Source organism: Rhinolophus ferrumequinum, chromosome 5, assembly GCF_004115265.2.
Source record: "Rhinolophus ferrumequinum isolate MPI-CBG mRhiFer1 chromosome 5, mRhiFer1_v1.p, whole genome shotgun sequence".
NCBI lineage: Eukaryota > Metazoa > Chordata > Mammalia > Chiroptera > Rhinolophidae > Rhinolophus > Rhinolophus ferrumequinum.
Window position 1 is genome coordinate 22,616,250 of NC_046288.1, and position 13,663 is coordinate 22,629,912.

The window sequence follows — 13,663 nt, forward strand, 5'->3', positions numbered from 1 at the left end:
ATCCTACTTTGTTTGAAAATCAGAATTTAGCCAGCATTTTATAATCCTTTTGATCTGGATATTCAAAAATATGTTGATTTTAGTATTTGCGTGTATTTGGCATAACAGTGCTTTGTACCTCATTGCTATCCCAGTTCCCTAAACTGGCTTCTTGCCTTTACTAAAATATTAGGCAATCATTTATGATCCAATTCTTTTAAAAGTGTAGTAGAGCTAATTTCCCAGAACAACTCATCCGTTATATTGAATAGATTTACTTTTTTTCTACTCCAGTTATGCTACATAACGGTACCTTTTACATTTCAGCTTAATGTAATCTTCCTTGGGATTGCTTTATATAAAATGTTTCATCATACTGCCATTCTGAAACCTGAATCGGGCTGTCTTGATAATATCAAGTAAGTGACTTTTCTTTTTGTTTTCTTTAGGCTGCCTTACTTTGGTACAGTAAACACTCCTTACTTTTAATTGTATTGAAATCTTATGACAAAATGATAAAAATCAGTGTGTTGTCTTGGATAAATAAGATCATTTAGTCACTGTTAAGGTTACTTGATCTGCCTGAAAATAAATATAATGAAGCTCTGTGTCTTCAGTGAAACTATTCCCCAAAACTCTTATTTACAATATAAGCTTTTAATATATACATATATTTATGTTGTCCTGAAACCAAATACAAAGTTTCTGAATCCAGGCAGACTGTTATTTCTTAGAGCAACAAGCACATCCAATATCATTCCGTATCCCCCTTCAGAGCAATGTGAAGAGAACCAGATGGTGGCATCTGCAAGTACCAGAAGAGGGAGTCTATGCCACAAGAGAGGAACCCCCTAATTATTAAGCTGGACATTTATATAGGATCTATTATATAGAGCTGCCCTCCTCTTCTCAAAAGAGAGGAAGAGAAATATCAAGTCCCTAATGTAAAATCCTTGGGAATACAGAGGGTGCCCCAAAAATGTATACACATTTTAACAAAGGAAACTATATTAAAATTGTAATACTAAAATATATACCAGTAACAAAAGAGGAATACAAGACACTTTGACTTCTGCAATTACAAGAGGTGCTCAAAGTGGTTACCATCAGCGTCCAGACACTTCTGATTATAGCAAACTACTTCTTGAGCAATGTTGACCAAAGTGTCTGCTTGTGTACATTTTTTGTCACCCCCAAATAAATATATGGCTCCAGACTTTACCCTCCTTGTAAATGTTAATGTTTACCTGTTGGGTGGTAAATCCCTCCAGAAATCTCTATCTATTCAGTCATTCAGTCATCTTTTAACTTCCCAGATTTGTATTTTAACCCAAATCACAACTTGTCTATGCTCAGAAGACGGTAACCATGCAGGGAAATGAAAATATTCATGTTACTTTCCACATTGGTAGTATTTCCTTTATGTACACAGAAAAAACACTGATTTATATTTTCTGAAAAGAAATATGGTTCTTCAATATAACCAAAAATTTACCTTGTTCCTTTAGATTTTATGACATTTGAGAAAGATAGTAATGTTTAGATGTACTTTAGTCATTTATACATTATATATTAAACTGCATTTGTATATAATTTGCCTATGTGTTAACTTGGTTAAATGTTTGAATTTAAATGAATATACTTTCAGAAGTTTCCTGAAGTCACCTGTGACTTTCATGTGCTACTGACATTCTCCTTGAACTACCTCTGATAAGCTATGTCACCCATTTTCCATCTTTCTATATTTAGTGCCTGACATGGTTCCTTGCCCATGGTAGATCCCCAATGAACGCTTACAGAATAAATTAATACATTAAAGACTTCAGTGACAAAAGTGTATTGACATTAAGTGGTTAATTTTGTTGAAGAGATTATCTGTCTAAATTAGTTGAAGAGGATAGCTGAAGATTTAGAAAAGAATAGTATAATGGAGCAAACTTGAAATTATCTACTACAGGCAATAGTCTTTTGTATTTCTTAATATTACTTAATGGAGATAATAGTCATTACATTGTTGAATTATGTACAATTAGACTGCCCTTCTAAAATGTAGTGTTAGTTTCTTGGATTGTTCCATCCTGATGAAATTGAATTAGGGTAAATTAATTAAAATATGTTTCATTTATTGTATCATACTTTTACTCACTTTAGTATAAATGACTCTGTAGTATCTATTCTGTAGTATCTATTATTCTGTAGTATAAAATAATACACAAGTAATACTTTACTCATCATTTATGTTATATTTTTAAAGTAGTGAATAATATTTATTATGTAATAGAATTTACCAGGTTAAAAATCAGGAAAAAAAAAAAAGGTCATGCACTTAGTAAGGTCACATATTTTTAAAGATCAACTTGTTCTCTTATTATTTCTATGTATTTCTTTAGATAATAAGGATTGAATCTTTCTGATGTTACTATTTAGAACAATAAACACAAAAAAGCCAATTATTACATTTAATGGCATTGATGGCATTGAGCATTATATTGCAAAGTAAAGACTTAAATAAGAATATCTTGATTAGAATTCTGTCTGAACTGCTTTATGCTTTGTAGCCTTTGGAAAGTTAATTTAACCTTACTGAGCCTTCCTGTTCTATTTAAAATGGGCATAATAATGACACATACCCAACCATCACATGAGCAGAGGGAATATAAGCAGCCTTTGATGGTGCTTTTTAAAAAAAGTCAACAGGGCAAGGAGAGAACTCGGGCAGTTGTTAGAAAAGGTGATATAGAAGGTGGTTTTAAGATGGGAGAAACATGGATATGGATACACTGATGGGCAAGAACCAAAGATAGAGGTGGTTAGAAGTATAAGAAAGGGAATCATTGTTACAGTTGTGAGCTGAAGAAATGTAGGGAATGAGATCCAGAACAGTGGCGGAGTAATTCCACTCCCTTGGATTTCATGAAGGACACCATTCCACTGAGTTACCAGAAGCCAGGAAGGAGAGCCCTTTCCCATTGAGACTGAATGAAATAATAAGTGTGATGTACATTTGTTGATGCAGCCAGGATAGGTCAGTACATTGCGGGATTTCTGCCTGTTCTCCTCTATGCAGTAGGTAAGGTGGTCATCTGCAGGATATCGGGAAATGTTGAAGAGAGAAAATAAGAAAACCATCTCAAGAAAATATTCCTTAGAACTTCCCGAACCTGAAGGACATTTTATTTGATTGAAATATACATTTACTATTTAAGAAGTGCTTGTAAAGAAATCAGTAGGGCCTCGTACTTGATAAGGGAAGAAAACTTTAAGAAAGGTAATAATAATTTTGAACATTAGACAAAACATAAAATCTGGCATTTTAAAAAGTTTAGAAAAATAAGGTTCTATACACTATGTATTTTTAAAAGGTGCAGGTGATGTGAGACTGTTTATTTAAAGCCATAAACATCATTTATCTGAAAAGGCTTTTTTTTTTTGAGCATATGGGTGAGGGCATAAACATTACTAATGTTTTCTTGCTTTTGTTTTTTGTATTTATATTAAGTGGCGAATAAGGCAGACCACCTTGTTCAGTTTATTAAGGAAAAAAACACACCATATAAGGCCTTCTGGAAGTCGTTGTTTTTCTAAAACCGTTCATTTATTTATCAAATCTGTATTGCTTTTATTATACATGATCTTTCACTCATGGATATCTCTTTTATCTAAAATGTGTTTGCTTCTCCCTTATTCACTGCTGCCATTTAGGACACCATCAACCTCTACAGGGCCACTGTCGTGGTCTCCTAACTTCTTTTCACATATTGATTCTTGCCTCTGCTTTCCATCAGCTAGAATGATCTTGAAAAGTTTAAATGTGACCATGCAGTTCTCCTGGGTAAACTCTCAGTGGCTTCATCATGAAATTTGCTCAACTTGTTATCAAAATCCCATTAAAATTTGACTAGCTTTGTTTACCATATGGTGTCATTAAGAATTTCAATGATGTAATACTTTTTTTTAAAGCCAAACTTATTATGAAAGAATTGGCTGTAACAGTGAAATGCTCATTTGATTAAAAAATAGCAAGTTCTTTAGTTAGTTCTTAAGAAAATAAAAGAAGTGCCCTCAGGGAGTGGACACCTACCATATGTGAAGAAATCTAAGGCTTCTGAATAGCTTCAGGAATGAATAGAAAAATGTTTTACCTTACCAGTATCCATAATAACTTATTCTGTTCCTATAGAAGGTAACTTTATTTTGAGGACTGTTTCCAGATATTGGTAGAAATAGTTAGGTGAGAATTACATTCAGACTAGTATTACCTTAGTCCTTTAGGGAGTTAAGGATAGTAGGGTTCTAAAACGTTGAAGGCAGAAAAGCAAATTGATATAATCTTGAAAAATGCAACCATCTCACAAGAATATTTTAGTGTTTTAATTTTTCCTCTTTTTATTAACATACTATAATTATTATTTATACTAATACAATGTAATTATTAAATTATATTATTATAGCCTGCTTTTCAAAATGGTATCATCTTTATACTGTAGTCAGAGAATATCCTAAAATGAGTTCAAACATTTATGAGAACGAGAAATCTAGTTCTGAGTTGTATTTAATAAAAATATTCATCTACTTCAAAGTTTTCTGGAGGAGTTTTGAGGAAAATATTTTTAGAACTTTCTCATCCTTTTCGAAGTATTGGCTAGTGATGTAAACATTTTTAAATACTGATTTGTGTTTTCACAAAGGAAGCTCAATATAGTCCATGCTGACTTTTAAAAAAAAAAGCTTGTATCTCCATTCATGTAATTTTATTCATGGTTTGTGTATCTTTCACCACCAAAACTGAAAAATTCAAATGAAAATTTCACAGACTTCAAATGATTTTAAATATTTAGAGGTGTGTTTAAAAACTGCCATCTCTCCTATAAAAAGGTCATTAGGTCAACACACTATCCTGAATATGTGTTTTACCAAATCTTTTTTTTATCAGGTATACATCCCAATGTCCATACACACCACAAACACTTAAGTTCTTGGAAAGAGTCAGAAACTATAATAGATTTATGTATTCATTGTAATAAGATAAAATAATGTTTAAGAATATTCTGAAAATGAGTATCATTTGTCTGTTATATCATTTTCTCCAGTCCTTTTCCTTTTCCTTGGTCTGTGGATAAACATCACTGGAAATGTGCCATAAAGTTATCATATATTATCCAGGTTTATTTGAAGTGTAATACATTTCCAACAATACTGTTTGGAGCTCTGTGTGTTGCTATGATACCACTAGATTTGCTTCAAATAAGTTAAGACCTCTTAAGTTAGTAGTTAGTCCTTTGCCCAATAACTTAATTTCAGCATTTAAAAGTACTGAACACTCACTTCTTTGGAAAATGAATTTTAGCCACTGATTCACAAATCTGGTCATTCTGTAAGTATTGTTGCCACACACTGTATCATGCTATTTGGCTTTTTTAACTTTAAGTTTTAACTTAAGTTTTAACTTAGTTTTAAGTTTTCTGAACTGTAAAAGGGTTGGCCTCTTTTTTAGGCCTTTTCTTTAAAATACATTCAGATCCTCACGTGATCTGTGTAGGAACCAAGTGTTTTGTGCATCACTGTATTTGACGTACTTCATACACTGAGAATGATGACATTTGAGAACACCATGATGGATGACTGTCACAGGCACATTAGAATTGCTGTGCATTATACCTTGAGATCAAATAATAATTTTACTTTCCCCCCAGATAATTAGGTTTATATTGGATTTAGAAGAATCAATTTCAGTCTAAGGTTGAGAAAGCCTGAAAGGCTACCTAACGGAATCACAATTTTCTTTTATAATAAAAACAGGAAAATTAGCAGCTCTTTCATCTCATATATGTAGCTTGGACTCAGATTTCCTTGTATCCTACATGAAATGTGTGGTCAGACTTTGGGAAAGCTTGGTAATTGGAATATTTTTTATGAAACCAATGTTTCTGAAGTAATGGTGCATACAACAGCAGAATTAATCTAAACTAACTATTCATAAGACTATAAAATTAGCACTTAAATGTTTTTCCCCAAAATAGTTAAGTACAGATTTTCATAAGAATGGCAGAAATATGAGAACTATTGTAACTAAATAACATTTATGTTCCATATTACTTACATATATTATTTAATTTTTAATTTATGAACTTGGATTTTATTTTTATCCTTTAATTATTCATTAATGTATTCAATAAATGAGAGATCCAGACATTTTTGATACAAGTTAAAGATAGAACTTACAGAATTTACTAATTTATTTTATATAGACTGTAAGATAGAGGAGTGTGATTATGAGATTTTTGGCTTGGGGTAATGGCAGGGTAAAATGTTATTACTGAGATGTGGAAAAATGCAGAAAAAACACATTAGAAATTTGTCAAAAGATTTTTTTTTTGTGACAACATAACTTTGAAAAACTTACTAAACATTGAAGTATAATATTGAGTAGGCAGTTAGAATAGTGAAAGTTGGAGATTTAACTTTAGAATCATCACTGTATAGATTTGATTTCATTTGACTTTTGTATTTAGTGTTTTTATATTTTATTTATTTTCCACAGTGTTTCCATTTTACATATCTTTATTATTTTCTATAATGGCAAATGATACTGGTTGTTTTTTGATTTCTTGTTTGTTGTTTGTTTGTTTTTAGTTATGGCCATCATATATTTCCTTTTAAAATATGAAGCAAAGTGAAATGATTTGAAAAAAAGTAATAATAGTAAAAGTGGTAAGCAGCTATGGCAAAAAATTGAGATAGTGATTTTCCGGTCAGAATGGTTTCTCCTACTAGTCGTTAGAGTGTATGTTTTTGTTAGAATGACTCTTTATGTGAGTATCAAATGCTGACCGATAAAGTAGCCTAAATTATAATGACACTGATGACTTATGGAACATAAAATCCAGAGATAGATGGTTCCACAGTTGGTTCAATACCTCACCGAAGTCAGTAAGTAACTAAGCTCTTTCCATCTTTTATCATCCTGAGCATGTTGACTGTTACCATTCACTGTGTCAGCTTGAGGTCCAAAGATGACTCCCTCCCTCCTAGCGTCATAGCCTTCCAGTGTGTTCACAAGCAGGAAAGAAGGGAGAAAAGAAGCCTCTTTTCATAAGCCTTTCCTCATGGGCTTTTCTCCCATAGTCAGGGTGGGAAATGTTTCTCAGAAGCCCCTTGCTAACATCACATGTCTGGATCACATGGTAGCCTGTCACTACAAGAGAGTTTGGGAAAGCACAGATCTGGCAAAGAGGACAGGCTCAGACCCCTGTGGAAGGGAACAGGCCAGTGTCAACATTTGCAGAGCTCAGGGCAAGAGTACAAAATATAATAATAAATGAAGCATGTCCTCATCTCCTACTCTGTCAGATAAATCTTCACAACCACCTGGAAGACCAGGATTGAATTTAGAATCCTTGGACTCCTCAGAGTTTCATGCCAGGATGTGGCCCCAGGCGCAGTACCTATTTTCCTTTTCTTCCTACCCCCAGTTCCATCTCATGCCACATGAGGCCTCAAACACCGGCATGTAGACATGGACACTCCAGCCCACATATCCAAGCTCTGCCTACCCCTCCCACAAACAGCTGCTCCTCAGCTACTCTTTAAATGTAACAGTGTAGTTATTGGCTACATTCTTGGGAAAATGGGTCAGGGTAGATTTTATTTTAAACCCATGAGACTGGGTAAAATAAAGGGATTGATGTTACACATAAAATAAGAAGACCAGGGCCTGAAATCTTGGATCATGCTTACTTTCAGAGATCTTGGAAAAGCAGAGCCAGCAAAGTAGATGTAGACAGAGCAGCCAGTGTGATAAGAGAAAGGTAGAGATCCTGGAAGCTGGGTGAATCAAGCATTTCCGCTGAAAGGGGTACTTAGACTTGACCACTGGATTTAGCAATATGGAGGTCCTTGTGCATTTGGCAAAAGCTGTTTTGGCAGAGTAGTTGATGAAGCCTTATTGCGGTAGGTTGGAAGTAAAATAGGAAGACAGGAATTTAAAACCATATGTAAAGACAACTCTTTTCAGGTCATTTTCTGTAAATGAGAGAGTAGAAATAAGAGTGTAGCTGGAAGGAAATGCTGGGTCAAGGGAGTTTTTTATTTTGTTTTGTTTTTGTTTTGTTTATTGGTTAGTTTTTAGCATGAGAGATAATATAGCCTCTTTCTTTTAATCTGGTAAGAATGGACAGTTAGTGGTTGCTGGCAAGAGAAGGGAAGATCTCATGGTATGTATAGTTGACTAGACAAAGGAGGATCTAGTGTACAGGTGCAGGCTGGTCTTAAATAAGAAGGGGAACAGACAGCTCATCCTTTATGTGATGAAATTAGGACTGAGTTCTCATAACTTATTAACCAGCAGATGTTTTCCTTTAAAGTAATGTGATAAATTATCATGAGTCATAAGCAGTAAGTACTCATTGCTTGCAGAAACATTCATCTACATGGAAAGTTATATAATCTTGAAAAGTGTAACATTATTACAAGATTTCTGTAATCCTCTATTTTTCACACACGCACACACACGCGCACGCACACACACACAGATTATAAACTTAATATTCTGCTTATAAGATCTGTGTGTGTGTGTGTGTGTGTGTGTATGTATTATATACTATATATATTCTACCTTGGATATAGCCACACATAATCTATATACTTTCCATAAAATGCAAATGTCCAAGTACTTTATTAACAAGTAAAAATCAGTTATATTTTAAGCATATTAAGTAAATTTTATGTGTAATTTCATGAATTTAAGAAACAAAATAGGTTATACAGTTTGGACAAGAATTAATCAAGAATAAAAATTACCCAAGTGACAAAATTGCTTATCCTTCAAGAAATAATAATTTGACTATTATTATATCTTTGATTCCTTAGAAATATTTTTTTTACCTAGCTATCTTCCTGAAAATAAAATACAAAGCTATGTATTATAAAATTTTATTAAGCATATTATAAAGGATCTTGAAAATTCCAATCCTCTAATCTTGTCTTGGATTTTGGGAGGGTTTAGTCCTTTCCATCACCCTCAACCATCCCCATCCCTCTTATCCCGCCCCCATTATCTTCATTAGGATACAAAACACACTGTGATCAATCAGGAGATTCCAAGGGTTTTAGGAGCTCTGTATCAGAAACCAGGGACAAAGACTAATTTTTTTTTTATTATTGTTATACCACAACAATTTTGAATTTTTAACATCAGTATGACGAATGTATTCTTATAAATTTGTTTCTTAAAAATGGCTTGCCCCACATTATGTTCATAAATATTTTAGTGACAGAACAATCTAGGAATGTAATTTTTTCTGAATTATCCTATACCTCTAGCCCCTGAAAAAGTGTAAAAAACCAAGTGTATTATGAATATGCTACCATGGATATAGCTACATAATGAAAATTTCATGAAGTCTTATGAAAATGAAAATGAGAACATTTAATTACTGTAATTCATTTGTCTCCAAATTCCTTGTGAGGTAAAACTCATTCTAGTGTTTTGAATATATATATATATATATATATATATATATATATATATATATATATAAAATGGAAGAATTACATATAATTCTTCCATTATATATATTATTAATTCCATTAATTATATATATATATATAAATGTGTGCGTGTATATATATACATAAATGTGTACGTGTGTATATATATACACACGTACACATTTATATATATATATATAATTAATGGAAGAATCATAATAGTTATATTTTTGGGATGAAATGTTTTAAAACTTACTCTCTTTTATCTTTTTTGTTCATTTTGAAAAGGTTATTGCTATTTATTTTCCTTGAATTTTCAACATTTGAATCAAGTTCAAAAGCAGGTACATATATTTATTGGTTGGATTACATGATCACTAAGGACCCCATCTTTAAAACCCTGTGATTATGTTAATACTTTAAGTTATGAACCATAAAACCAAGCTAGTAAATTCTAATTGTCGGGAGTCTCAATGTCACAACAGTCTCATCAGGATTAGAGATAGAGATTTCAGAGTTCCTAATATTTAGAGTGAATTACTGAATGAAACCACCCAAGAAGAATATTATTCTGATAATGGTGACTCAGAAAGTATATCCTGTGAGGTGAATATAAAAACATGATGTCATGGAAGCCAAGAATAGAAGGGAGTAATCAATCACTTGTAAAATATTGCTGAGTAGTCAAGTATGATAAGATGGAAAACGTTCACAATACTTTTGGCAATGACAGGTGCATTGTGGAGTTATGGGGAAAGCATGCATGAATAGAATAGCTTTTAAGAAGATGTGAGGTGATCAAGTGTGGATTACCAGGAAGAAAACTCTTGATACATTTTTTAGTAAAGAATAACACACAGGATTCTTGGAGAATCTCTGGGATCTAGGAAACAGTTTTGTTTGTTTAAAGTAAGGAACACTGAAGTATGTTTGCTAATGAGAATGAGCCAATAGAGAGTGTCTCCTTCTCTATGAAGGAGGAAAGAGAACAATCATTGCAGCAGCACACTTCTTGAGAAGAATCAGGATGAGTGGACATGTTGGCTTTATAAGAACACTGGCACTTCTTTCACTCTAATAGAAGGGAACACAGAGTGTGTGAGTACTCTTGAAGGTAGTTGATAGATTTGGTGTTGGAAAGATGAGAACATTCCTGTAACTATCCTTGGCTGTGTTCTCCCAGAAATTGACTCTGAACCAAGGGTTCATTGCAATTTGTTAAGGAAGTGCTTTCAGAAGGTATCAGTAAGAAAGTAAGGGGAAGTGATAGGTAAGAGGAAGGAGCTATGTAAGGTAGTGATTGTGTGTGACATCTCAGACTGACCCTGATCCCAAAGGAAGTTCTGGAGTGTAAATTGCACCTTAGGGCTCTCCATTCTTTAGGCAAAGGAGCTGGGATCCTGTAACTCCATACCTGTTATAATTGACTGCAGGCTTTCTCAAGGATGGGAATAGAATGTGAATTCCCAAGCACTTCTGGCTGTATGGGCATAGCAGCTCTAGCACCCAAGAACAATCATCTGTAGGTTTCACGGGCAAGCCTTTCATAGCTAAGCGTGCAGCAGCTGGAGGAATGGCTTCAGGAGCTCTACAAGGAATTGGGAGGTCTGGACAGTGCACCAATGCATTTGCAACTATCAGATTGCTTCTAAGTTTTTTAAGGAAATGGGAGGCAATATTCAGGTGAGGGGTTTGGGATGAGAAGGAAGTTTGAGATTGAAGGAACATGTGAAATATCCCTTATAGAGAATGGGAAAGCACATTCCTAGGAAATAAAATGGGCTTGAGAAATTGCTAACTGCCATTAGAAATTTGGTAGGAGTTTAGAATGTTTTCAGTAATCATGGTTGTGTGATATTATTCTAGCAATGTTCACAAACCTAGGGTTGGGTTTTTTTTCCAAATCATTAAAGGGGGAAAGGTACGTATGAAAATAAGAGATCATAGGATTCAGGCTGGCCAAGGAGGAAAGTATGCACTTGAAGGGGGTGATGTATATTGAAAAGTGGAGAGACAAATAAACAGAAGGTCTAGAGATATTAGTAATAAGAAAATTAGGAAGGAATAAAGGGTAGAAACAAATATCTTAACAATACCTTTATCAAATATCAAACAAATACCTTTAAATTATTAGATGGCAAAGGAGCTGGTTTTTTGACAAAATGTAAATTATGATTCGGTATTAGTACTTCTACTGCTTGAAGATTGTGAGAGAACCAATACTAGAGTTTGTATAATCTTCAGGGAAAGCTCTGTTAGCAAGGGAGAATTTTACTTAGAGAATGAAGATGACAGAAATGCCCAGGGATGAAGTTTAGGATACGAGGGAATTTGTGGATATTGTACTGTGGGTTGAAAGGATAGGATGGAATTTTTAGGGAGGAAGGGAAATAGTGGAAAGTTGGATTGGATTAAGAGATATAAAAAGAAAGTTAGAATAAATGGAATATCTTTTAACCATTTTTGTTGTCCAAATTCATTACTTCTTATCTTCTCATGGTCAATTACCTTCTTGGTCAATAAAATCCTACCCAGTAGCTGTGGAAAAGTGCCTGAGCTAGGTGACAACACTACTTACACTCTGCCTTAGATACATACATGTTCTCCCCAAATTCTAGAAAAATACCAAGATATGTACGTCTTGATATATAAATCTTTAAAATAACAGGTCAGGCTATTTAATTACTCATATACACCAATTCATAAAAAGAAATTAAAATGCTCTATGATTAAAGGTAATAAATAGATGATCACAGAATCCTAAATTAAACATCACAAAGGTGTAGACTTCTCAAATGTACTGAAAAACTTACCAACATATTCGGAGTTCGTATCAGTTTCCCCTATTTCTAAGGGAATACCTCATTTAAGTAAAACAACAATAAGGTAATGTGTTCCAGGCTTCAGCTTGTCTTATTCTCTTATTTTCTAGGAGTGTTTTTAACAGGAGTATTATTTTGAAATATTTTTTTTCTTTACCTCACATTAAAATTGGTGAAAGCATGTAGTCATAGTTACTTTAAATAAAAGACTATGTAATATATCATTGGATTTATAATTAAAATGTGCAGACAGTAAAATGGAATGTTAAGTGGCTTGAACTCCTCAGCCCATACTTGAAAATTTCCTAATCTATTTTTTCTTGGCTGAGTCCCAATGGTTGTTGGATTTTCTCACTACATACAATCATGTATTTTTAAAAGGCCTGTCGTCAAAGGCCTTGACACTTTTATAAATGTGCCATTTGAGTATGCATTCTAGAATCTGGAATGTTTTCTATGAAAGTGGATATTATAAATCAGACACTTCATTGTGTTCCAGAACTAAGATTGATAGTCTCAAATTGTAATTTAAAACTTTTTAAATTATTAGATTAAGAAAACAAGCTGTGAGCATAAAAATTAAAAATTTATCAACAAAAAAATTGACATTACTGTATATTTATTTATTACATATACCAAGATGTAATACCAAGTTAAAAAATGGAATGTTTTCTAATAGTCATTGTCACTGCAATTCTCTGATTTTTCTGCCTTCTTTGAATTTACTACATCTTGTTTAATTAACTGTAGAAAGGTTTCTAAAATTGCCAGATCTCCCATTCAGTAACTTTCATAAAGCAAAATAATGAAACAGCAAATATGCAACATCTCAGTTAATACTCACAGGACCCCTATTAGTAAAATTATTATGCCCATTTGTTTCTACTAGATTTTTTTTTTAATGTTTTAATTTTTTCCCATTTTTTTTTGTTAGCTTTCCTCTAATTTTTTTTTTCTTTTACTTTCTAAATTTGAATACTTTTGCCGTTGCATAATATTAGCCCATACTGTCATGTCCCTGTTAATTTTGCCTTTCTTACAGGGAAGGATATAAAGTTAAATTATCAACAGTTTTCTCTGTGGTATATGCTTTTGTGGTCTTTTAACAGAAATCCTTTTATGCCAAAAGTAAGAAATATGTATATTCCTTGAATTTTTTTCTACATTTTCTGTTATTTGTCTTAGAGTTTTAAAATTCACATTACTATCTTTAATACCTTTAGAGGACAATTTGTTTTCTTTATATATAATAAGCCAAATTTCCAACATTATTTGCTAAATAATTCATCCTTTTCCTTCAGAATTGTGCTGCCACGCTATCCTTTATCAAATCTGTATTTCTGTGCTCTCTCTTCTGTTCTATGGACATACAC

The 13,663-nt window shown here is 33.0% G+C and overlaps 1 protein-coding gene across 14 annotated transcripts in view; it reads left to right on the plus strand.

Moving 5' to 3' along the window:
* Nucleotides 1–13,663, plus strand: part of ADGRL3 (adhesion G protein-coupled receptor L3) — a 747,432-nt gene that overhangs the window by 673,654 nt on the left and 60,115 nt on the right. For all 14 annotated transcript variants that reach the window (XM_033106169.1, XM_033106171.1, XM_033106175.1 and 11 more), the window contains one exon: nucleotides 307–398. In XM_033106169.1, the coding sequence (XP_032962060.1) occupies nucleotides 307–398 (92 nt within the window). The remainder of the gene's footprint in view (nucleotides 1–306; nucleotides 399–13,663) is intronic.